Below are 24,226 nucleotides of genomic sequence, written 5' to 3'. Positions count from 1 at the left end.
TATTAAATATAAAACGTACTGCGCGCCTCTGTATTTTTTCTAATTCTCTTATGTCTTTTTTTGCATGTGGGTCCCAAACGATGGCGGGTTATAAAACCAAACGAGTTTTGGTTTTATAAGAGTATTGTAGGCTAATAGTTTGCATTTGCTAGGTGCGTCCTTAAGTTTATGGCGAAGAAAACCAAGTTTACGCGAAGCTGAGGATTTAATGTGGTCTATATGGTCATTCCATTTTAGTTGCGAGTTTAGAACAATGCCAAGGTACTTATACCGTGGCACTTCTTTAACTGAAACGCCATTAATGCGATAGCTGAAGGAAAACGTATTTTTCTTCCTTGTTATCCGCAACAGCACTGTCTTTTTAGTATTGATTTCCATGCCCCATTTTTCACTCCAGGAAACGACACTAAGAAGAGCATTATCTAAATGTTCCTGGTCAGAAACGGAAGATACGGGAGTATATATCATGCAATCATCGGCAAACAGAGCAATCTTGACAGCTGAATTAACACTTGAAACTAAATCGTTTACATATATTAAAAAAAGCAGGGGACCGAGCACACTTCCCTGAGGGACCCCAGAGGTTACAGGGAGTGGGGAAGAACAACTACCGCCAATCTCCACAAACTGCGTTCTGTTTTGTAGATAAGCTGCAATCCAAGCAATGAGCGGAGGTGGTACACCAATGAGATTAAGTTTTAAAAGAAGCTTGTTATGCGGCACCTTGTCAAAGGCTTTGGCGAAATCTAGAAACAAAACATCAATTTGGCCTGACTTGTCTAAAGCTGAACTAAAATTATGAATGGCTATTATCAGTTGTGTAGTGGTAGAGAATCCCTTCCTAAAGCCGTGCTGAGCTGGGTTTAGGGCATTATTACTGTTTAATATTGCAAGTATATGATTGGCAATGATATGTTCGATAAGTTTACAACAGGATGACGTTAGAGAGATCGGGCGGTAGTTGTTTACAGATAGTCGATCATCATTCTTATAGACAGGAATAACCTTCCCTGTGAGCCAGTCAGGCGGCAAGGAGCAAGAAGATAAGGAGACACGAAATATTTTGGACAAAAAACGAGACAATGATTCAGCATAGCGCCGCAAAAATGCATTAGGAATGCCGTCTGGGCCGGGAGAACACTTCGTATCTAATCGGAGTAGCATTTCAATGACACCTTCATCAGATACAATGTCTAAAGGTTGAAAGGAATCACAAACAAAACCGTCAATATTTGCACCTTGATCAGTTGAGAAAACAGACTGGAAATAATTATTAAAAGCTGCGGCAATGCCCTTTTGGCACGTAACAACACATCCATTCATGACTATTTTTTCGATCGGCTTATGAGATTCTCTGATATGATTCCAAAACTTAGCAGGATTACTTTTTATGAATTGCGGGAGACATTCTGTGAAGTACCGTTTCCTGGCCAATCTAATATTTTAAGAAAGTTCAGCCGCAAGTTCTGCTAAAAGATCTGTGTTTGGCCGTTTCGAACGCTTTAGGCGCTTGACTTTACGTTTGAGATGAATAATGTGGCGATTAATCCACGGATTCTTTTTCTTAACACGTTTCTTTTTGTCTGGAATAAAATTCAGCTTACAAAATTCACAGTGCTCCTTGAAGGTATCCCACAGAACCGAGACATCTTCACCCACAAATCTGTCGAAAGCAATGTCTAAATAATCAAGCACTGATTCATCATTTGCACGTGAAAAGTCTTTTATGACTTTAAACAAATTTTTGCATGGTTTATTACAAGAAGAAAATATCAGAGAAACAAGTACTAGCCTGTGATCTGACATTCCCTCCAATACAGATGACATGTGCACAGAAAACGAGCGGCTGACAAATACTAAGTCTAAAACAGAACTGCTCATCCCTCGCACTCTTGTTGGCTCAGTTACAACTTGTACAAGGTCATGAGCAATCATTAGGTCTGAAATTAAGTCTGCATTTTCAGAAGTTTCAAAAGACCCAGTAGACCAATTCATATTTGGAATATTAAAGTCGCCACAAATAATGATTTTACTGTTCCTAAATGAATGCATATGATCCTGCAGTTTGTGCATATAGTCAGAACCAGAATCTGGAGGCCTATACAACGCGCTCAGAATGAAAGTGTGACCAACGTAATTAACCTTTAGGAATAAACTTTCATGGTTATCTATTTGCTGCAAAACCTCACCTTTAATATCATGTTTTATTAGGATAGCGACGCCACCACCGCGGGAACCCCTATCACGCCTGAAGACATGGTAAGAGGGAGGAAAAACGCAGTCGTCACTAACGCCAGAGTGAAGCCAAGTTTCAGTGATCACAACTATGTGGGGACTATGAGTGATCAGTAAGACTTCGAGCGATTCTGCTTTATTGACTATGCTCTGAGCATTTAGGTTAAGAATAGTTAGGTGTCTATAGTTCGAAGGAGTGGATGCGGGTAGTCAGTCGAAATTCCTTGTGGGGACCGAGGCGATTTTAGTACGGCTATTCGATGAGTCGTTCCAGACAAACGTTTCTTTGTCAACAATGAGTCTATCGTGTACCAATCTCACCTTATGGCCGTCATCATTCTCTTTTCGAGCCGACTCCCAAAGCAACTTGCGTTTTCGTAAAGTTTCCTGAGAGTAGTCGTTCTGAATGTAAATGCCAGAGCCTTTTAGTTTCCCTATGTTTTTAAACACGGAGTTCTTTTCATCAAGATCTTGGAAGTGAACTATTATTGGTCTCTTTTTATTGGCTGATTTACCAAGTCTGTAGAAACGGTCTACTGATGAAGCAGAGACATCAAGCTGTTTTTGAAATACGTCATTAAGAACGGTTTGCTTTAAATCTTTCACCGTTTCTTCCTCTTTTTCCGAAACTCCATAAATGACTATGTTTGCGCGCCTGCTACGATCTTCCAAACCAACCAATTTTCGATTTTGCATATGAAGAGATTGACGAACAAAATTTAAGTGCTGCTCTATAGGGGTGAATGTTTCATGAATGTCACGAAAGACAGCGACCGTTTTTTCTACTTGAATTACTCGGTCAGACAGGGAAATGATAGCCGCATTTACCTTTTCGTACAGAATTTTCAGATCAGACACGTCTTGCTGTACGCACTTCTGGCTTTCCAAAATCTTATCAAGTATTACTTGTACATCAGGCCCGGGTTACTTTCAACATCTCCACACAAGAGAAGTTCACAAACGCGTAGACACTCGTATGCGATACAAACAACACGCCGTGGGCTCGGCAGGACCAGCAAAAAAGGGTCATCACTTCTGTAAGCATAACCGACACTGACCTGCATAAGATAGAACGGAGGCATGCTTAGTGCGGTGTTCCGGCGCGGTCCGCCGTGCCCACTGAAGATGAAGCTGTGTAGGTCTTCTTTTATAGCTGAAGCTGTTGTCGACGTCACAGCTCGAACGATACTGCCAGCAGGGGGCTGATCGGGAGCTGATGCGTCATATTCAGATGCCAAGGCCATAGGTGATAGCGGTGAAAGACAGTCGATGCACGTGTGATTGCTGATACCGACGAATCCGAGCAGAAAAGCCTGCATAAGCAAGAACGGAGGCATGCTTAGTGCGGTGTTCCGGCGCGGTCCGCCGTGCCCACTGAAGATGAAGCTGTGTAGGTCTTCTTTTATAGCTGAAGCTGTTGTCGACGTCACAGCTCGAACGATACTGCCAGCAGGGGGCTGATCGGGAGCTGATGCGTCATATTCAGATGCCAAGGCCATAGGTGATAGCGGTGAAAGACAGTCGATGCACGTGTGATTGCTGATACCGACGAATCCGAGCAGAAAAGCCTGCATAAGCAAGAACGGAGGCATGCTTAGTGCGGTGTTCCGGCGCGGTCCGCCGTGCCCACAAACATAGGAAGGAGCACATAGGAAGGAGCATAGGCATAGGAAGGAGCACAATGGCTGTGCGACGAACTCGCCGTTGAACTTGGAGGTGTGCGGATGAGTGCGCAGTCAGTGGAGCGGCAAGTGCTGTGGGCGCCTTCGCCGCCGGTGGGTTTCAAGACACCGTAGGAAATGAAGTAAACGGCGGCGTAGCCCAACCGACTGTGAGCAAGTGTTTGCGGTGAGTTGCGGAGACCACTGTCAAAATTAAGTCGCAGAAGGTGCGCGCTTTCCAGCGAGACCTCCAAGACAAGGCGGCGGCGAAGGAGGACTTCCTTCGCATAAACTTTCGCCACCGCCCACCACGCCCGGTGGCGTCATCCGAGCATCATCCGAACGGAACGGCAACAACACCAACACGAATATCAAGTGCTTAACCCGAAGCGGGCGGCGTGAGTTGGTTACGAGGCGGAAGAGTGATTGTTGCCGCAGTGATCGGGCATCCCGGCTCTTAATTCCCGCATTGAGATTGCAAGCTTCCAGCAGCTGCACCGGTCTACTTTCGTATGTCGGCAGTTGCTGCAGTATGATTATTCATTGTCGCCGGGTATTTTCTGAGCAAAAAAAAAAAAAGAATCACGCATCGCCTTTGGAGCACATTTGCCATCGATAGCAGACTAGGTGAGTCCACACTGGCGAGTCGGAGGTCGCGCAACAGGCTTAAATAGATTTGTTACGCTCTCTCCCCGCTTTACATGTGCTTCGAAAACCGTAACTAAGTGACCGAAATCGGTCGCCTAGAATACTGGCGCGAAGTTTGCAACTCGCCTGTGTGAACTTGCCTTAAAGCTGCCTTCGCCACTTTTCGAGCCAAGCGCTCCTTGCAAATTGATCTCGGCAGACCCGTAGCAATCACTGCCTTTAAACAGATTTTTCCGCGATCTTAAAACGTCCTCACAGTACCTTGATTCTATGTAGTGTGTAAAAAAAAGGACAGCCGTCAATCAGCTGATTTTTTTTCTGGCTGCCATGTTTATGACGGCTGATAATGTGCGTGGAGGGATAAGGCTGAATCCTTTGAAACAGGCGGCAGCTCACGCCACCTAGCCGACGCTACCGATGCTTTTCCAGCATCAGCACATCCTCGCGGCAACAAAAGTGACTGAAGAGCAAACTTAATTGCAAAACTGAGAACGCTTCTTGTTTTGCTTCATGTTGTTAGGTTTGAAACATAGTTTGTTAGGAAAATAAAACATTGTTCTTTTTATTAATGGTGTGTTTACAGCAAAATGCTAGCATACGGTCCCTTATTGCGCAACGAAACGCTTCCTGGGTGGAACCCTACTATTAGCCACCACAATCTCACTGCTAATTTGTTGATTCCACGGTCAACGTCTCGCGCTGTCGTCATTTTGACGTCAGAGCCTCAAAATTGAGACAAAAACTCGTAATACCGTCCCATAACAATAAGCAAATATCGTTGTTGGACCCGGTTGGCCCTGTTCTCCGGCCGGGCGAATTTTCTGGAGACATCGCTCCAATCAAAGAAAGCACTTTGTGATGATTCACCACCTTTGTGCCTCTCGAGCTTGGAAACGTCGGTTGCAAAGTCCAAAAAAGCGCGTTTTCTTCCGTCGCCATGCTGCCTGCCGTGGCCACCGTCGGCTGGTAGATGAGACCGTCCTGGAGAAGCACGTTTCTTACGATCCCCGTCGCATGTCTGTGGGCAAGCGCACCCTTCTGAGGAACGTGGCTCGCTAGGGGACCATAAGGAATGCCTTGTGTGAGGGACTGCCTCTGCCGCGAGGTCCAGCAGTTTCCTGACGGGTTTGGCGCGAGAATCGCCCGTGCCGGAGCCGGCACACCAGTGAGAGTGCCAGTTTCTCGTGGGAACATACCGTCATCTTTCCCGTGCCGGAAAGTCACCTAATCGCGATAATTGAAGAGAGGCGCTTTCTATGGGATATAAGAGACGTAAAAAATCAACGGCGTGATCTGAAGGAAGCGTTGTGCCTTCAGGCCGCTAGTTGGGACGGTATTTCACAGGTGAGCGAGAGTTAGCTGTGCTCTTATTTTTGAACTTGAGACGAACAAGAAAGCAGTGCTGCTTTTTTCTTTGAAATAGCAATCGGAATAACTTTACTCGGTTCCCATTTCATTGCAAGAGAGATGCGTATAATTATGCATATATATGTGCTGTGACAGTGTGGGACAAACTTGATGAATCCGCCGAGACTGTGGCGTGATTTGCAGTGACTGGCCCGGTCGATAATTATCAACCCAGCCAGTCACTACAAATTGTTGAACAGCAGCGCGAAATACGAACTGCCTAGAAGTAGACACAGGGCTCAGAAAGCAGAGGCGTGTAGCTGGTGTTTAATTCTCTCTTGCCATTTTTTCGAAAACGCCTTGCTCAGGCGCCATTCGCAGCCAGTCGATCATAAAGCGTGATTTCTCTGCAGTGGGGGCTCGTCGGCCAAGTCAGAATCGACGGCGCTGCATAGCAAGCGGCAACGCTGCTTCTCAGCAGTCTCGCGCGATCATAGTTTCTCCGATACTCTGGAAAACCGCCAGTAGCTACGGCTACGCAAGGTGTCTGCAGTTACCGCGGCTGTGCAGCGCAGCAATTGCGCATCGAAGAAGAGAGCTTGCGAGCAAGAGCAAAGAAGCGCCAACCCGACGAAAGCACTGTTTTGTCGGAGGGGTTGGCCGACTGTTTACGCAGTGTGACTGCCTGCTGTAGTTGGGTCTTTGCATACCTTTTTGCATTTGCGCATCTTTCTTTGGTACTAGTTGTCGAATTGATGAATATTAAACATAGGAGGAGGCGACGATGTGAACCCGTGTTTTCCTACGTTTTACACACAGCCGACACCATGATGCACTGTAAAAAATATTTATTGAAAAAAACGGAAATTTTCTGGCAGCTGGCCTGCCAGAAAATTTCTTTTATGCTATGTTTTCGGTTTTTTACTTTTTCTGTCATTTTACAGATCTTTTCTGTTTTAGACTAACAGAGAATTTCTGTTAAGACGATAGAAATTTTTTGTTATTGTATGTTTTCTGTTTTCACTTTTTCTGACATTTCACAGGGTTTCTTGTTGGCAATTAACAGAAAATGTCTGTGAGGATGACAGAAATTTTCTTTTTTTACTTTTTTCTGTCATTTCACAGGTTTTTTCGATTTGCAGCTAACAGAAAAATTCTGTGATGTTCCATTTTCTCTTACCATATTTTCTGTCATTTAACAGCTTTTTTTTCATGACTCAGAAATTTTCTGTGAAGCTCCATGTTCTGTCATTTCACACACTTTATTTCTTTCACATCATCTTTTAATGACTGACATAAAAACAGATACAGAACATTAGGACTGCTGCCACATTTCAATAGAATAAAATATTTCACCGCTTTTAAACAATCACAAGCAAAGGCAAGTGAGTATTCAAGAATATTGGAAAATATGCAGTGTTAAACAATGCAATCATGGCTGATATTTTACTATGCAGTAATATCTTTCAGCATCACTGAATTAAGTTAAACGGTAGGAGGGTGGCCGAAGAAAAAAAGAAACTTACGTTGCCCTGCCTGCACTACAGGCATACAGTAAAAGCATGCAAAATATGCAGTAATGGCAAGTAGAGTAGAAACGAAACCTGTGCCTTTCTGTCATACAGAATGGCATGATTCACTCTAAAATAGTAATACAATACAATGAATACGACACGGAGTAATAATACCTGAACAATGAACACAACCAGTCACTAAACTAATGGCAAGAATACGCAAAAGGAGAGTATTGGAAAAATATGCTTTGCTCATGACTAGTGCTGCATTAAGCAGCAAGATGAAAGCAACAGGACATAACGGATGCCATGGGCTGTTTGCCTTATCACAGTTTAACTGCAAAACATTTTTTCACTCCAGTTAGTACGTCTTATCTTGAGACTACAATAACTTTAAAATGAAAAAAGTAACACAGACAAGATAGAAAGTAGTGCTACAATTCATACAACCAGCCACTCAAGTGTAACAGCAAGTATAAGCATAAATAAGGCATCTTAAGCAAATTGTGTCTTGCCTGACACTAGTACGAAATGAAGTGAGATAGAAGCAACAGGACATAAAGCATGCCACAAGCTGTTTGATTTACCAGTGTAACCATATAACATTGATTCTCTATACATAGTACATCCACTCTTGTGACTACTGCATGATAAGTCATGCCACAGGCTGTTTGGTTTATCACAGCGTACACAAAATATTGATTTAAAAAGTTGTCAAATTTCAGAACAGTTAAAAGTCAAAGTCTTGCATGATGAGGGAAGCAACTTTTGAAGAGGGGCAGTGTTGCTTCTTCTTCGAGTGCTCTGCTTTCGTTCCCCGGACAGGATTCACAGCTGCAATGGTCCTGAAACAAGGACAGAACATTGTTACTCCTCGGACAGTGAGCATATCCATACTGTCTTGAAAGAAATAATAAACATTGCAAGAAGACTGCACCCCTCCACCTACCCCAAAATTTAATTCCTTCGTAGCCCACATTTCAGTTTCATTGTGTGCACTAGTGAATATATCCAGTAGTCTTTAGTACTCAGTACAAAACCAGACTTCAAGCCAAAATAAACCTTTCCTAAATGTTCACTTTATTAAGGTTTTTAACAACCATAGTGTTTTGTTACTTGCGTGAAAGCTGCTCACTGAACTCCAACACTAGTTTTTAAAGGGATGCAGAAACAACTCCATGAAACCTGTTGTTCTTGGGAAAAATTCATTCTGTCTGCATTTTCCCAATTTGTTGCACGCCGCGGTGGATCAGTGGTTATGGTGCTCGGCTGCTGGCCCGAAAGACGTGGGTTTGATACCGGCCGCGGCAGCCGAATTTCGATGAATGCGAAATTCTAGAGGCCCGTGTGCTGTGCGAATTCAGTGCACGTTAAAGAACCCCAGGTGGTGGAAATTTCCGGAGCCCTTCACTACGGCGTCCTTCATGGCGTAAGTCGCTTTGGGACGTTAACCCCCAATAAATCGAATCAAACCATTTTGTTGATGTCAGTGTGGCAGCGAAAAAATGCATTTATTGCTGAGAAAACTACATTTAGAAATTTGCCGGTCACTAAATTCAAATTCTGATGTATACGCCGAAAAAGACTTCATGACCACATTTTTAAGTTAGTTGCGGGGCTGCTTAGGAGGGCCTTGTTATCTGCACCCAGAAATCTGACGTGTCAGTAGATACTTAGATACTTAGGTCAGTGTCTACTTAGAAAATGAGGCAATGATGAAAACAGCTGCACTTTGTTTCTTCATTTTATGTAGCTTGTAAAAGCACCATTTCAGTCTCCTTGCAATCAGACAGTAGCCTCTCGACAAAGGCCAACTTCAGTTTCCATTCAATGTTCCTTCAAAGCGCTCTCTGACACCAGAGTAGCAATGTCTATATATACACAGGCCGAATAATCAGCATGCCTATTCTGTGTCACCCGAAAGTACAGCTGTAAGCAAAAATCTTTTGACAGGTAATAAGTAAGTTTGCAGCACATATTGACGTGCTTTGTCTTTACAGAGGTTCAGATGCATGACGAGGGATATGCACATTTTAGTGAAGATAGAATTAACAGAACTGAGCAGAGGCTTGTTTGTATTACTAATGCCCGTCTAGTGATACGCAAGTCTAAAATGAGGTCTAGTGCTGCAGAGCAAGCTGTTACGTGAATGTGACCTTACCCTCTTAGATCTGCACTCAGCTTCCACTGTCCAAGAATAGTGCAAAGTGCCTGCTGCCCTGAGGAAAAAACTTTTCTGACCACAACCTCAAGCAATAACCCAGCTAAAGACACATGCAGAATGCACACAAAATATTCTCTGTAGGCAGAATCAAAACAAAATTAAGCAATAGCTTCGAATAAAACTTTTCGTTGAGCATTGGAAGTCGCACATATTCAGTGCTGTAGCATTTTCCCCATACGCCGCTAGTACGGCTCACATGCAGGCCTCAACAATGCAAGTACTAACAGCCTTTTTCAGTATCCTGGCTTATGCTCAGTTTGAACTGGGCTGCAAGGACTTTCACTATCGCGCATAGCAGTCCTTGAGGCTAGTCAGCACAGCTGAGCGTGTCTGTACAGCATCCTGGGCTCCTCACTCCTTCCACATATAAATTCCCCCCTACAGATGCACTTTGGAAGAAATATGTGCGGCTTACAGCGCACCCATCAAGAAAGCTTCATGTCAAATGCAGCAATAACAATGCTGTATCTCTCATCAGCAATCCTCACGTAATTTACTGAGGAGCCAGTTTATTGAGGCACACATAGCGAGGTATATGCCACAACAATATGCATTGCTTTATGCATGGGTTATCTTGCATAGTATACAATTCAAGACTGTAGGCTCAAATACCGCAAAAAGGAAGTCTTCCAGTCGACGGCACCAACCAACCATTACGATGTTGTGGTTATTTTGGCTAATTTGTGGTTTATCCTTTCCCTTTGCCAGCTGGTGTGATGGATTATCAAGTGCATGGGAATTAACAATGAAGTCGTCAGAATCATTCAACACCATAGGGGCATTTGCTGCTGCATTCTTCAGTTGTATCCAGCTATAGTCACAATATGAAGCATTGCCTAACAGTTCACGCTCAAATGAATGCAAATCAAAATACAAAAGAGAAAAAACCCAAACTTCCCATTAGCAGTGAACCTGTCTCCGACAAGTGGGAGCAATGCCAGCCTTAGGGGAGGGTGACCGGTGCAATCGCACAAGACGTCACCAAAATGGGGATGCTGAGTTGCCCTGTGGATGTTATGCTACATCCTCCCATCCTCTACCCGCCTTCCCTCGGTCCCTTGACCTTCAAAAGAGACATTTCCAGAGCTCTTCAGAATGAGGGAGACAATATGTATGCCTGAAGCATGCCAAAATGAGTGCATAACTCGCTACTGCAGAGGGTTGCAAAGGGTGCATGCACCTTACAGACGCGGCATAGTTTCAGGTGTCGTTTGTTGCGGGCAGGACCATCTAAATGACATTCTTTCCACCTGTAAGCTCTGCTGCGGCAGAAGGGAAAGGGGTAGGAGAGGACAGTTGTGCTTAGAGAGCTTTGTCAGTTCACTGCTTAGCCCTTGTCCCGTCTCAGTTGTGCGGATTCTTTCCATCTTTGAACTTAATACTGCCTTCAGCACGCCCTGTGCATTATCTAAATCGGAACACATCTGACTGTGTCAAGCTGTATTGCATTTAATGGTGGTAGGAAATAATGTGTGCACCATTTCTCGCCCTTGTGCATGCTCTGCTCTGTGAGAATTTCATTATAGCTAGTTCTTCTTTTAGGCACCCAGTGCTGCAGAGCAGCACTGCTTGATTTTAGGCGTTAATTACAGACCTAAATGTAGACTGGGCTTTTTGCTAATCATCATCTTTGAGACTCACAGGATTTTGGACTGTGAGCCCATAGTTACTGTGAGCCCATAGTTCTACATATCCAACTGAAAAAAGGTTTCAATTTTCCTGTCACCCAATTTAACGCTATCAAAACTTTGTTATGCTGGCTTTTTTGTAGTCACTATTAAAAGCGGAGCAGGCAACACTAAAACATCAGCTTCATGAGCTAAATAATGGTTTAAAAAGAAGCGGAAATGCCCTGGGAAGGCCAGCATCGTGAAACACAGCGACCCAGAGAAGAGAGATTGCATGAAAAGTGGGACAGGTGGAGTGTACTCATGGTTCTAGGAAACTAACGCACAACTTAAAAATCTGGATACCACTTCTCTGCTGCTTCACGGATATGTACACCAACGTAACACATGTTGACTACGATAACACCAAAGTAAATCCGGCCGGTCCCGTCCGTGACCGAATATTACAACCATTCAAGACATTTTAGTGGTTATTGCAGGGGCAGATTCATGGGTGCAACTGGAAGGGGGGGGGATTTGAAGGAGGGGGGTGGGGTACATTAGAACCATGTATTCCTTGAACATTTTTCATCTAAGAAATGAGGTTCAACATGGCTGTTATTTAATATTTTCCAGTGGGAATGCTTTCCTTTTAATCAATTTCTCCTAGGTGAGCATTACCATATATCCTAAACAAGGTTTCTCAAAGACACTTCAAAAACAACAGTCTTCAGTGGACGCTGGATATTTAACTTATTAAGACAGAGTATTCTGTTTCTGCTGCAAGCTCTTTGACAGGGATCCCATGTAATCACCAGCGGCAACTGGATAAAATGACTGGAGGCACATGGCACAGATTCTTAGAAGCCTCGAATATTTGACAAATCACTTCACACCATATCAAGCTTCCACAGAGGCAAGTCTAAGAATGAAGCATAGCAAATGCACTGACAAGGAGCATGAACTCATCATGGCACAAGCGAAGAAACTCTTCAAGTATGTCTTAGAGCACCTCATCAAGATAAAAAGCATATACGATATTTCATGGCTGTTCAGACTGGCTTTTTTGCAATCTGTGAGGAACCAGGGCAAAAAAAAAATGACAACAGACTACACAGAAGGAGGACCACATGGACTGAAGCACTGAATGATCAACTTTTGAACAGTTTCCTGTCAGCACACATGGCAAAAAAAGGTGAAACCATATGAGGAGATTTCCCGACACAATGTGACAAGTGGTTTTTTTAGTCTGAAAAAACAGAGGGAATACATCAGTAAGCATCTGCACAGCTGTTTCTAGGACACAGCAGAAAAGCAAAGTTAGTGAAGAATGGCCAACAAGGAACATGGAAGAAACCAGGGTGGAAACAAGTGCACAAGACATGGTCTTGAAAGCTAAAACCAATAAAAGTGATAAAAACGTTACAGGGCAACAGGCTAAAAAGATTAAAGTCGCAAAAGTCACAATGAGGTCAAAGACCAAATGTAAAACCAGAAGTGGTGAAGGCAAAAAATAAAAAAAATACGACTGAAGGCTGAGGGTGCACATGGTGAGACAAGTGTTGCATATATAAAAACTGGTATTGCATGACAAATACGCTGGTACTTTTTCAAATAATGAAACTGAAGGTTTCCTTATGCACTGGTCCTTCATTGCCAGTACCTTGCCTGCTTTGATGATTTCACAAGCCAGTGAGTTTTTGTTCTTCGCTATGAATTCCATTCTTTGAAATTCGGATAAACGTCCTGTTTCCAAAATTTTACAGTTCCGACAGTGAATGCCAAGATGGCAGCATTACTCATTATCAGAAAAAGAACTAGCCTACCTGCCATCCAATGCCTGGTTTTAGCTACACAACACTTGTCTCATCATGTGTATCCTGGGCCTTCAGCAGTATTTTTTTAATTTTTTGCCTTCACCACTTGCTCCTGGTGTTACACTTCGTCTTTTCCCTCATTGTCAAATTTTATCACTTTTAACTTTTTAGCTGTTTGGGCTGTTACTTGCTGCCCTCTGAGCTCTTTATCTCTTCTATCACTTGTAACCTTCAAGAGCATGTCTTATTTTTTCACTTGTTTTCATCGTGGTTTTTGGCATGTTTCTTGTTGGCCATTCTTCGCAACCTTTGGTTTTTTGCTGCTTCATAGATACAGCTGCGCAAATTCTTGCTGGCCCATTCCCTGTCTTTTCCGCCTAAAAAAATCTCCTTGTCGAATGTTTTTGTCTTATTTTGGTGTTCCGTGATACAAGCTTTCATATCAAATGGACCTTGCCTAGCTTTTTTTTGTCGTGTATCTGACGGCTAGGAAGGTGTACAAATAGCTGTCCCCGTTTCATCTGATATAAAAGTTGACAGTTCAGCATCCACGTTGCCGCCTTTTGTGCAGCTCTTTGCCCAACAGAAAGTGTTGCTCTAGCTTTTCACTGTAAACAATGACAACTTTCTGCGATTACCTGAGCTTCTTGGTTAATACGACAAAGTCATAAAAGAGCACTTAGGTGTGTGCCAGATGTGGTAGATCACTACTGCAGCAAAACAAATTAGAATAAAATATTTCACGTGATGGTGAAGAATGTGATCAAGCATTTCACAGAAAATGAAATGACTGAAGTGAGTGCTTTTTTGCCTCCTGTGCCTCCCTTCTGGCTAGCAATTTCATGAGTACTGGAAAAGGAATGTGTACTATAGTGGCAAAGACACCTTGGGGAAAAGTGCATCATGCTGCGCCATCTAATAAGTATTGTTTTTTTCTCCCCGTAACGCAAGTGCAAGTGCTTCTGGGGCACTGCAACAGCGACAACTGGCTCTCTTGGATAAGTCGGGAGCTCACTCTATGCGACTGTTTCTTACCAAATAAGCACTTTATCAGTCCTTTCATTACTGGGATCTTGTTGCTGCCACTTCTCTTTGAATAACTATACTACTTGTGTCACCTTGATGCCCATTCTATTTATGTCCCTTGGACTGGTTGATTTATTAAAGAAATTTTAATCAGACATATAATATCTATGTTTTGCTTATGCCTGCACTTTTAGAAGAGGAGCTGAAGGTGTCAGCATTTTCAGTTCATGTAACTAAACTCATCTTTCAGTGGCAAGCCTCTTTGCTTTTCTATATTTTAAACCGTACTATCTGCTTGCAAAGTCGGTGGTCCGTGACCTTCGGTGGCATTGTGGTGGCGACTTCCGGTTGCCGCTATTGGTTTGCAGTATCCCTTCAGGCTACAGCCATCTAAGGGCACAGCTTGTGGTAATGTACTGTAAAGCACAATTTTGTTTTACAATTAGGCTTCCCTCTGAAAAATACCGAAAAAAAATTGCAATATAAAAAGGTAATATAAACAAAAGGAAATAATGAGAGGCTTTGGAAGTATGGGCCACAGCAAGGGCTCAAACAAGGTGCGGTAAAGTCGTCCCTGAGGCAACGTGATACTGCCAAAATTACCTGGCATTGTTGCAGGGGTTACACTTACTGAAAGGAGAAAATTAAGAAAGTACGGAGGCTGGGACACATCTTAAGGTGGTACTTGTGAATCACTGTGTACTTTGAGGGACTGTTCTGCTACCGTATACGCCTGTGCACACAGACTGGGAAGCTACTGGCAAAGCGCTGTTTGGTAACTGTCATCACTGATTACTTAGTTAAATATGGGGTCCTTCACTCCATGCAAGGGCACTGGCATGAAAGCTACAAACTGCTGGAAATGAAAAGTTGCATGTCATTCAGAGATCTGCCCTTGGCCATTGTTTATGATACATTGGATGCATACCAAGCACACTTCCCTCTTTTCCGCATCTCTGGATGCATCTGCATATATCATATAGTGTAAAAAGAATTTTTTCCATCTTTTTCTTCTTTCGTCCTTCCCGCAGCACAATGTATCCAACACAAGCCTAGCTAAACTCTCCGCTTTTCTAATTTCCGCTTTTCTTTCGCTGCAGTGTCTAAAGATACACCTCAAAAACTGTTCATTCTCACTGAGCGTATGGAGGATGTAGCTGCCGGCCCATGGCTAAATCTCATCCAACATGATAGTGGATGCTGCCAGCCAGTGCACTACTGCTGCGTGCAACACTCATCTCTGCGAAGCATTTGCAAGTTGCATGCCACATATTGTGACTTGTGAGCAGTTTCAAATGGAAGTTTTCCCATTCTTATATCGCCGGCTGTCATTCAGATGACGTAAAACAAGCCAAGCTCTCCCAAAAAATCCCCGATATATGTCTTCACACCCGGTTGCACGTGCATATATATAGCACTACCATCGCTCGCACCAGTTCACATATATAAGCAGCAAGCTATGCGGCGTGCACCAGCAGCTTGGTGCTTTCGCACTGGTCTTGTAATCTGTCAGCTCTGCTCATAATTTAAGCAAGTTATCACCAGCACTGAAGCGCAGCAGAATGCTTGCTAGATCGAGCGCCTATGCTCTGCACAGCACGCATATTCCTAGATGCACCTATCCGTATTACATAAGAAACATAATGCTAGCTCTTTTTTATCACCAGATATAATATTGGTTGGTTGGGTTGGTTCATGGGGTTTAACGTCAGAAAGCGACTAAGGCTATGAGAGACGCCGTAGTGGAGGGCTCGGGAAATTTCGACCACCTGGGGTTCTTTAACGTGCGCTGACATCGCGCAGTACACGGGCCTCTAGAATTTCTCCTCCAAAGAAATTCCAGCCGCCGCGGCCGGGATCGAACCCGCGTCTTTTGGGTCAGCAGCCGAGCACCATAACCACTGAGCCACCGCGGCGGCCTGATATAATATTCATCTCTAAAATATTTATATTATGCCTCACACCCATGCAAAAGCAATAGTATGGGGAATTTATTTACAGCGTTGACCTAGGTGACTCGAAGGGATACTCCACCACAATACACAATAACATTGTGGAGGAGCAACCACAAAGCAGGAAGCATGTACAGACCACTTCCGGGCCAACATTGACATTTCTGAGGGGAATACAAGGAAAGTGCCTAGCTCGCTGCTTGGTCTTTCAGGCGGAAATTTGCACATATTGAGTGGTTCGAGCTTAGCTTGAGCCAATGGGCCCCTCTCAGCCAATGCCACACACCACACGTGTATTTGGAGCACTGATCCTGCACACGCACTCAGCTTCGACTGAGGGACAGCGGATCGTCGCAAGTAAACAAACCTTCAAGTTCACATAGCGGACTTCAGCGCACAACAGAAAAGCACACATGTGCACCATGCTGCATGGAAATAGCCAGGAATAACTTTGCAGTTCACACACCCTAACCAAACGACATGTGGTGAACGGTGCAACCGGAGAACATGGTGTTTGTCATGCGATCAAGCAGTTCATTGCATGGAGCTCTCAGATTATGTGCGCCAAACACCAATTGGCCCATTCCGGGCAGTGAGTAAACATTCTTGAGCCCAAGGTATGACTAATCCTCATAGAATTCAAAGGAGAACTTGAGAGTAAATCGAGCAGACTGCCAGGCAAGAATCAAATGGCCGGACTTTGAAAAAGTCCGGTTTGTCCGATGTATTTGGAAAAAAAATGCTCCGGGTCTACCCAACGTACTAAGGGGAGGAAATGCACCGGGTCCATCCGGCGTACCTTTAGCCACAGCCTCCTCTCGCAGTCAGTAGTGAGAGCACACCATACAAAAATTTCACTGCTCTATTTAATAACCCCATTGTGAGTTAAACAAAAGACTTCACAGATGAATGCAATTCCAAAAAATGCTGGAGCTAAAGAAGATTATTTTTTGACAGAACTCACAAAATGACTGCTAACGTGAACAAGGAAGCCTCATTGACTTAGTGTGCTCATAACATTGGCTGCAAAAATGAAGCACTGTGGTTGCAAAGGCTTGTACACTTACACCATGATTTCAGTCATGTTGACTGACATGATAAGTACAAACACCATGCATGACCCGCCACTAAACCAGGGTGTCAAGCAAGCTACTTTCTTCCATTTCCCTGACTTTTCCATGGTTTCCCCGACTATTTAAGTCAAAATCCTCTGAATACTGAACAGACGGGAAAACACAGTGGCCAATGGTAATGTACAGCATACGTGATCTATTCACAGCAAAAAACTATGTACTGAAACTTCAAAAGCTGCAATCAAAATAGATTTGCTCTTATTTGAGGCAGCTGATTTCTTCTTGAAGAAAGTCCAGCTTCAATGCGACTTATGAAGCTATCTTTGCTTTTTCTATTCCATTTCCCTAACACAAATGGTTAACATAACCTTTATTCTTCTGAGCATAAGTTGTCTCCACTATAAGTGTGTTCATATTTCAAATTTTTATTTTAAAGTGCAGAGTATTAAAAATTGGCTTAGATTACAAGACAAATGTGTTTCCACATAATACAGCAATGAAAAGCACCAGACATTGGACAAATATTTAACTCCTCATCAATTATCCTATCCGAACATCGATTAAGCACCACAAAATACAAAAACAAAATACAAAATATAGCATACCCTCCAAATAACGCCAGAGCCACATCAGCTGCCAGAGCTCGAGATCAAAGAAGCTCCAGCAGCCGTAGTGTAAATGCGATCAAACCATCACAAAGTTCATCGCAGTTACATGAACACAAGTCCTCGTACTTACTAATAGCGAAAGAATGCCGACAATTTCTGCGAAGTACCATCTACGACGTCAAATCCATCAAATCTGCATGGCGACACATTCAAATCTATCCATAAACAATGGATGGTTACACGGCCACAAAAGGGTTACTGGCATTGCATGCACATAAGCACTCTTCAGTAAATCCTCTCCCCCAGGTGTTGTGCTCCTCTGGACAAGTATCTATGACCCCTATGAGCAAGCAACGTGTATGACTTCCACCAAAATAGCCATATACTGCTACATAATCTCAGAAGCAATATAGTACCATGTACCCCTTCCAACCCTTTCATATTAGTGACTGGGCGCCATGCAATGCAGGTAGTATAGCCATAATCTGTGAAGAAGTGGTTGAAGATCAACTCCACAAAAAATAGTTTTATCTGTCTTTCCTTTCCACAGATTTTTTCAGACCGCTATTTTACCAGCTGCATTAACCAAGCAGCAGCAGCAGCAAAATTTCATTCCATAGCTGATTCGCTGCCTGGGTTCAGCAAACATTTTCTTACTTTTTTAAAACTTGCTTTTGCACTTTGTTAGCATTTTCATAAAAAGGTCTTATGATAAAGTGGTATCTACCTATAACTTTTATTATCACTGCGTATTTGAGAAGTGGCAAAACCAAAACAAGAAAGGTTATCACAACTCAGTTAACAAGCGAGATAGGTACTTACTGCTGTGTGAACTCCAGGCAGAGGCTTGTTTCCTTGGGGTACACAACATTTAAAGCAAAGTGCACCAAAAACATGAGCTTGAAAGCCTGGCATGGGTTGGCTGCGTGCATCACTGGCAGGGTGTCGATGCATATGGTGAAGCGCCTCGCAGTAAGGAAACTGCCTCCTGCACAAACAAGTTTTAAATCAGGAATGCTCGCCCGAGTGCGGTACCACAGAGTTATACCTTTTGCAATGATGAAAGGAGAACATGGCATGTCCCCGATGTCGTCATCACTGGCAGATCCCTGGCATAAGAGGGAGTTAAATGCGTATAAGAATTGTCTACTAAAGTAGCACCATGTGAAAGCTGCAACTTTAAACCAGTTACAAATAAGCATAAGCATGCAGCAGAGTATAAGCATAAATAAGTCATTTCTGCGCTTGCTCAGGCTCTTATTTTTCCCAACAATGCGTGGTGAAATGCTTTGGAGTGTATACAAATAAGCGTCAACCACATATAAAGGCCCTAAAAATCAGCATAGGCATTTACAAGTGCTGGATTATCTACAATACATAAACATTGCACCGTTTTAGTCAAATGCAGCCCAAGAACACAGTGTAAATGCCTCTTAAGAGCAAAAGAGGCCCTCCATCGAGTGGTGTCAAGAGACTGTCCTCGCAGTGCAGTTAATCCGGCCGACCGGTAGTGAATAACCTTGCACCTGCCAGCCCCCTCAAATGTCACACTACTAGGTCACAGGGGAATTATTTAACATAAGTAGGGCGCAGCTTGCGTTTTATCTCAAGCAACCGAGCAAACTGTTTGTAAATGACTACGTTTTAAGTAGCATAGTACGAGGTACTAAGTTGCGCAGTCGTCGTGATCGGCGCAGTGCTACGGAAAGTTCGAGCTTGCGTAGTGAATGCTGAATGGTGTACTGTTATTTCGAAGCGCCCATTTAGCGAGTACACGAACTATTTACTAAAGAAGCACCAGAAAAACGCAAGCAGCAGATATCGTATTCAACAGCCACAGAGCCCAAGCAGACACGCGCGGCACGGTTGTGGGCAGGCGGATGTATGAATGGTAGTGGCTTAACCCTTCGTATCGGGCGGTGGCTCGCGCCTCTAGCCTAGGATTCCACCCCCCCCCCCCCTTTTTAATTTGTATTTTAATATGCATAATTTGGCCATCTTTCATAAAGTTACTCCTCCCTTGACCTATTCCACGGGCTGGCCGAAGCGATGCGATTGACATTGGAGGATACGGACTGAGCTCGAGTGTCGAAGGCGCTCAAAAATCTCGAATGTCGGCTCAATTGACATCAGTGCCATTGAAAAACTTCCCTGTGGCAACGCAAGTACGGGATTTGAAACGCCTGTGTAGAAACTTTTCAGCCTGCGTTGACCCGTGCAACGCTATTTCGGCCCAAAGATAAGATCAGTTAAATCTTACAAAATGAACACAATTACTGCATTACTTGTACCGGCATGAATAAACGTAAATAAAAATAAAAAGACACAACGTACACTTATGATCCTTTCTTAGACGAGAAACGAATTTGAAAATCCCGCGCTCTTTGACGTCCTCCTCCGCTAACCAATCGTCTACTTCCCTGGCCTAAAATTTCCCGCGCTTACTCACTCGGTTCTTTTAGGAGTGCATATCTCCAGACAAAGCAAAATTTGTGCATTTTCCCGCAAACTATCGCACTCTTCCGTATTTCTCGCTTGTGTTCCTCTCTCTTCCGCGCTCTGTGCACCTTTTGTGAGACACAGTAAAGCAGCAGTGACGCATCGGCGGTGAAGCGGCTGTGGTGGGCACGCTCAATGTCCGCCGGCGATTTATCTTCACTGCCCTGTTCAACAGCAGTACAAGCCCGCAACAATACTCCCAAAAGACGACAAAAAGCGTATCATTAATGCCGGTAAAAATGCGCACCACTCACCTTGTGTGCGAACGGTCTGATCGGTGAAAATCGCGGACACAGCACGCCGGTATTATCCTAGCTCCCGGCTCACGTTCATGCCGTCCTCCATGATGCCGTCAATCGATGAATGCAGGATCGCAGCAAATAGTACTGCTTCTCATTCTGCGCGCTAATATTGCGCATAGAAACTTTTTGACGCTTAAAATATGTAACGTGATTGATGAAAAGTAGCAAAGGTTTTTCGGATCACTTTTTTGTGTAACGGCGGTGCTTACGTCACCAACTTTCGTTGAAATGGGCGTGTTGCGGCTCCAAAAACAGAAAATTACTTTCTTTTGCGTGAACGTGTTTCTGTTAAGGGCGCAAAACAGATATTCTCTGTATGACAACAGAAAATTTCCGTAAAAATGCCTGTCATTTCACACACATTTCTTACAGTGTGCTTTCGGAGTTTACTCGCCAAGTGAGAACTGAAGGGTTTATCTGGAATCAAAGTGACCATGTGCCTCAGCTTCTAGTATATCCGATGATACCTAGGGCTTTTTAAGCACGTGATTTATATTTCATGCCGCTTGTAAGCTCTGTGCCCCTACAACAGTGGGTATCTTGACCGTCAACGTCCGCAGAGGATACTGTTGCTACCCCCAACCAGGGACGTTCCTTGCGGGCGCAAAATCGCAAATTAAGAATTCGCTTAGTGCCACGCAAGCCTGCTCAGTTTAATCACGCATTTCCCTTTTATAGCAGTACAGACGCGATTCGGTTCCCGAACTCTATGCAATAAACACAAGACTCAAGGTTTGGATGAGCGTTGTTTTTTTCTAACGAAAGCTCTACATCGCGCCCAAAGCTGCGACAGTTGGGTCATCGCTGGAGGCGTAATCTTGAGACTTTATAAATCAATCAAATATTGCCACGACTGCGATTCGAATCCGCGGTGACGCGAACACATCAGCTTCGCTTGCCACTTCACGAAAACACTGTCATCGCTGCAACCGGCCACGTCTCGTGTTAAACTGCAACACACTCTTGCGCTATGCATTGCACATCGTCGCCTTAATCAACTTTCATCTTAACCACGATTAGATCGGAACTTGAGCCTGATATCGTTGCCCGATGTAGCCGCCCAACCATGAGTCATCGCTCGTGATATATGCACCAGATATCGTCGCGAAACCATGAGCTAATCAGGCTATACAGATGATTTGGCACTTATTTTCATGAAAGCCTGCCATCTTGTTTTTATATCAAAATGCAGTGTGAAGTGCAAATAAATGCAAAGGTAAATTGATATTTTATCTCTCATTCTGTCTTTGCCATGACCACGCATTTCTGTGGGTTCTTAGTAGTTGTCAGACATAAATATTGGCCGAAAAGTAGCAAGCACCTACTGTTGGTCCCAGTTACAAAGGCATTCTGACCCCACTACGAGGGGGGGGGGGGGCTTTTCCTTAGTGAAAGAAGGTAAGCGAACGTGTGATATGCACGTTTGATGAAATGATTCAGGACGTAATGGTATGGTCGTCCAGCATATGGAATAGTGTATTCAGGAAGGTAATATTCGACATTAATATTTTACTTCCGAGGTTTCAGTGCCTTGGACGCATTCTTTACTGCGAGGTAGGGGATTTGAATTCAGACTGCGAAGGTCCTTTGACCTACTGCGAATATCATGTTGAAGTTCTTTATTGAAATCATGAACAGATGCCGGCCATGGCGTCATCTACGATGCCGTCTCTGATAACCTGCTCAGACACTCTACGAACAGTGCTCGCACTTCTACTCGTGATTGTCGCTTGGTGTTTAGCCACCATGACTGCTAATGACATTCGGGCAGATTCGTGAAAAGAACTCATGGACATTGGTGCAGCAGAGGAATCGTTCCTGCTCTAGAACCTAATGCGGGCGGTGGCCAGAATTTTGAGGAACCCTCTTCTGGTCAACATGACTCCATGTGACGGGCTACTACAAGGAACTCCTAAAAATTTTTCACGTGCTGCTACGAGCACACGAAGCCTTTAACAGAATTCGAAACTTCCTGCACATTGCAGGCCGATTTGGTGTTTTTCGAAATCCTTTTTCCTGAGCTCGACGTTTTCACATGTGGCTCAGAAAAATCAATCGTGACAAAAACTTGATTCGATACGCCACCAGTAGAAATTAATCGTTAAGAAGATATTCAGCGAATGCACGCCATTTTTTTACACATCGCTTGCATGTTCAAAGTGTCGATGCAGGGAAATCGCAAGTACCGCGCCAATGCCGAGCGATGCCGGGCAAGGCAACATGCCACTTGAGACGCCATGTTTGGCGTGATCGCTTCGAATTGAGAGGTTTCGCGGTATATTCTACTTCATAGGTCAGGCGGAAAGCCCTAAGCAGAAAGTGAAGCGCAGTTTCTTTTAGCACGCAAGAGCCACTACATATCGGTAAATTAAATAAATTACTTTGTTCTATTTTGCAGAAAGCAACCTCACAAGTATCATTGTCCGATGAATATCTGAAATTCGCTTAAAAGCATACCTGGGGCGCTATGCTGGAAGGCCCGAGTTTGCTGAAACTCGGAATCTTCCCGAGCTCTGGCGACGCCCTCAGATGAGTGAACTAATGGCAGCAAGACAAATTCCCACCCTCGTCACGCCTACAACTTCATTCGGTTATGTGGATATATTCCATGCCTTATCATCACATCGGAGCCACCTCATGGGCTTCTTGGGCGGTCTACAAAGAACGGGTCACGTGAGCCAACCGCCTGTGCACTTTTCATTTGTGTGTCACTCCACCAAGTGCACTGCGTGTGCAATTAGACAAACGAGGTTTGTTGAATTTCATAATGCACTTAGTACAACTTTATAAGCATTTTATAGTGTGCAAGATTTGGACTTAAAGCGCTTTAGACCCTATTGAAAAATCCGGTATCGCTGCAAACCGGATTTTACCGGAACATATCGGTTTTATACCGGTCCGGTATCACTCTCATACCGGCGAGACCCGTCCGGTTTGATCGCTATACCGGTTCATACCTGTCCGGTATCGATCCCAAACCGGACAAACCGCTCCGGTACGGAGCTCATACCGCACAGTCCATTCCCGGTTCGAAGCTCAAACCGGACAGACCAGTCCGGTACGGAGCTCAAACCGGACAGACTAGTCCGGTACGGAGCTCAAACCGGACATACCAGCCTGTATTCAGAGCGATATGTGCTGCGGTTTTGGTGCTTGGTCTGCAGACTGACTGTTGTACGCCAGCAGATATTTTTAAGGGGAAGGGGGGGGGGGTAAGCGTGCGCATAAGTGCGATAATCAACACATACACGGTTTTGTTGAAAGGGTTAGGAAAAGAAAAGGGCTAAGCGTGGCAAAACATGCAGTTTGTGTATGAAAGGCGGGGGCTGCATGAAGGTGAATGGCGCGCAACCGCCATATTGGCTTCCCGTGCAGCACCCTGACTGCTGTGTGCGGGCAAACGGCTAGTATACATCCGCCAGCAGTCTTCGTAAGTCCTGCGCAGATTACTCTGGGTTTCACAGTGCAGAACTTCACGACTGGCTGATAAACATGGCGAGCCTCTGGTGACTGCGCCAGAGGCTCCAAAAGGTTTGTTACTGTCGCGTTCATTGCAGCAGCTTTCTTAATGTTCGCTAGCGGCAGTCTGTAGCGACGCATCGGTGAAGAAATAAAATTCTTGGTTTTCGTGCAGGAATTCTTTGCACTTCTTCTTCATCAAGTGATAGTCCATTGATAACGCAACTTGTCCAAGCGCCATCGCGAGCGGTCCC

The 24,226-nt window shown here is 44.2% G+C and overlaps 1 protein-coding gene across 2 annotated transcripts; it reads right to left on the bottom strand.

Annotated features, from left to right (window-relative positions):
- Positions 1 to 7,357: 7,357 nt before the first annotated feature.
- LOC149338146 (uncharacterized) lies at positions 7,358 to 20,865 on the bottom strand. 2 transcript variants are annotated; one of them, XM_089550278.1, is made up of 4 exons: positions 20,466 to 20,865; positions 18,761 to 18,821; positions 18,535 to 18,700; positions 7,358 to 8,250 (listed from the first exon to the last, which is right to left on the bottom strand). In XM_089550278.1, the coding sequence occupies exons 2-4, from the start codon at positions 18,789 to 18,791 to the stop codon at positions 8,136 to 8,138; spliced, it is 312 nt and encodes a 103-aa protein (XP_089406404.1). In that variant the 5' UTR covers positions 18,792 to 18,821; positions 20,466 to 20,865; the 3' UTR covers positions 7,358 to 8,135. The 2 variants fall into 2 exon arrangements, with proteins under 2 accessions (XP_089406404.1, XP_089406403.1); XM_089550277.1 differs by having other exon boundaries at positions 7,361 to 8,250; positions 18,535 to 18,821.
- Between the last annotated feature and the right edge of the window lie 3,361 nt (positions 20,866 to 24,226).

Source organism: Amblyomma mixtum, chromosome 6, assembly GCF_055824585.1.
Source record: "Amblyomma mixtum isolate Tamu chromosome 6, ASM5582458v1, whole genome shotgun sequence".
NCBI lineage: Eukaryota > Metazoa > Arthropoda > Arachnida > Ixodida > Ixodidae > Amblyomma > Amblyomma mixtum.
Note: the sequence above shows the minus strand (reverse complement) of the source record. Positions and strands in the feature narration are given on the sequence as shown.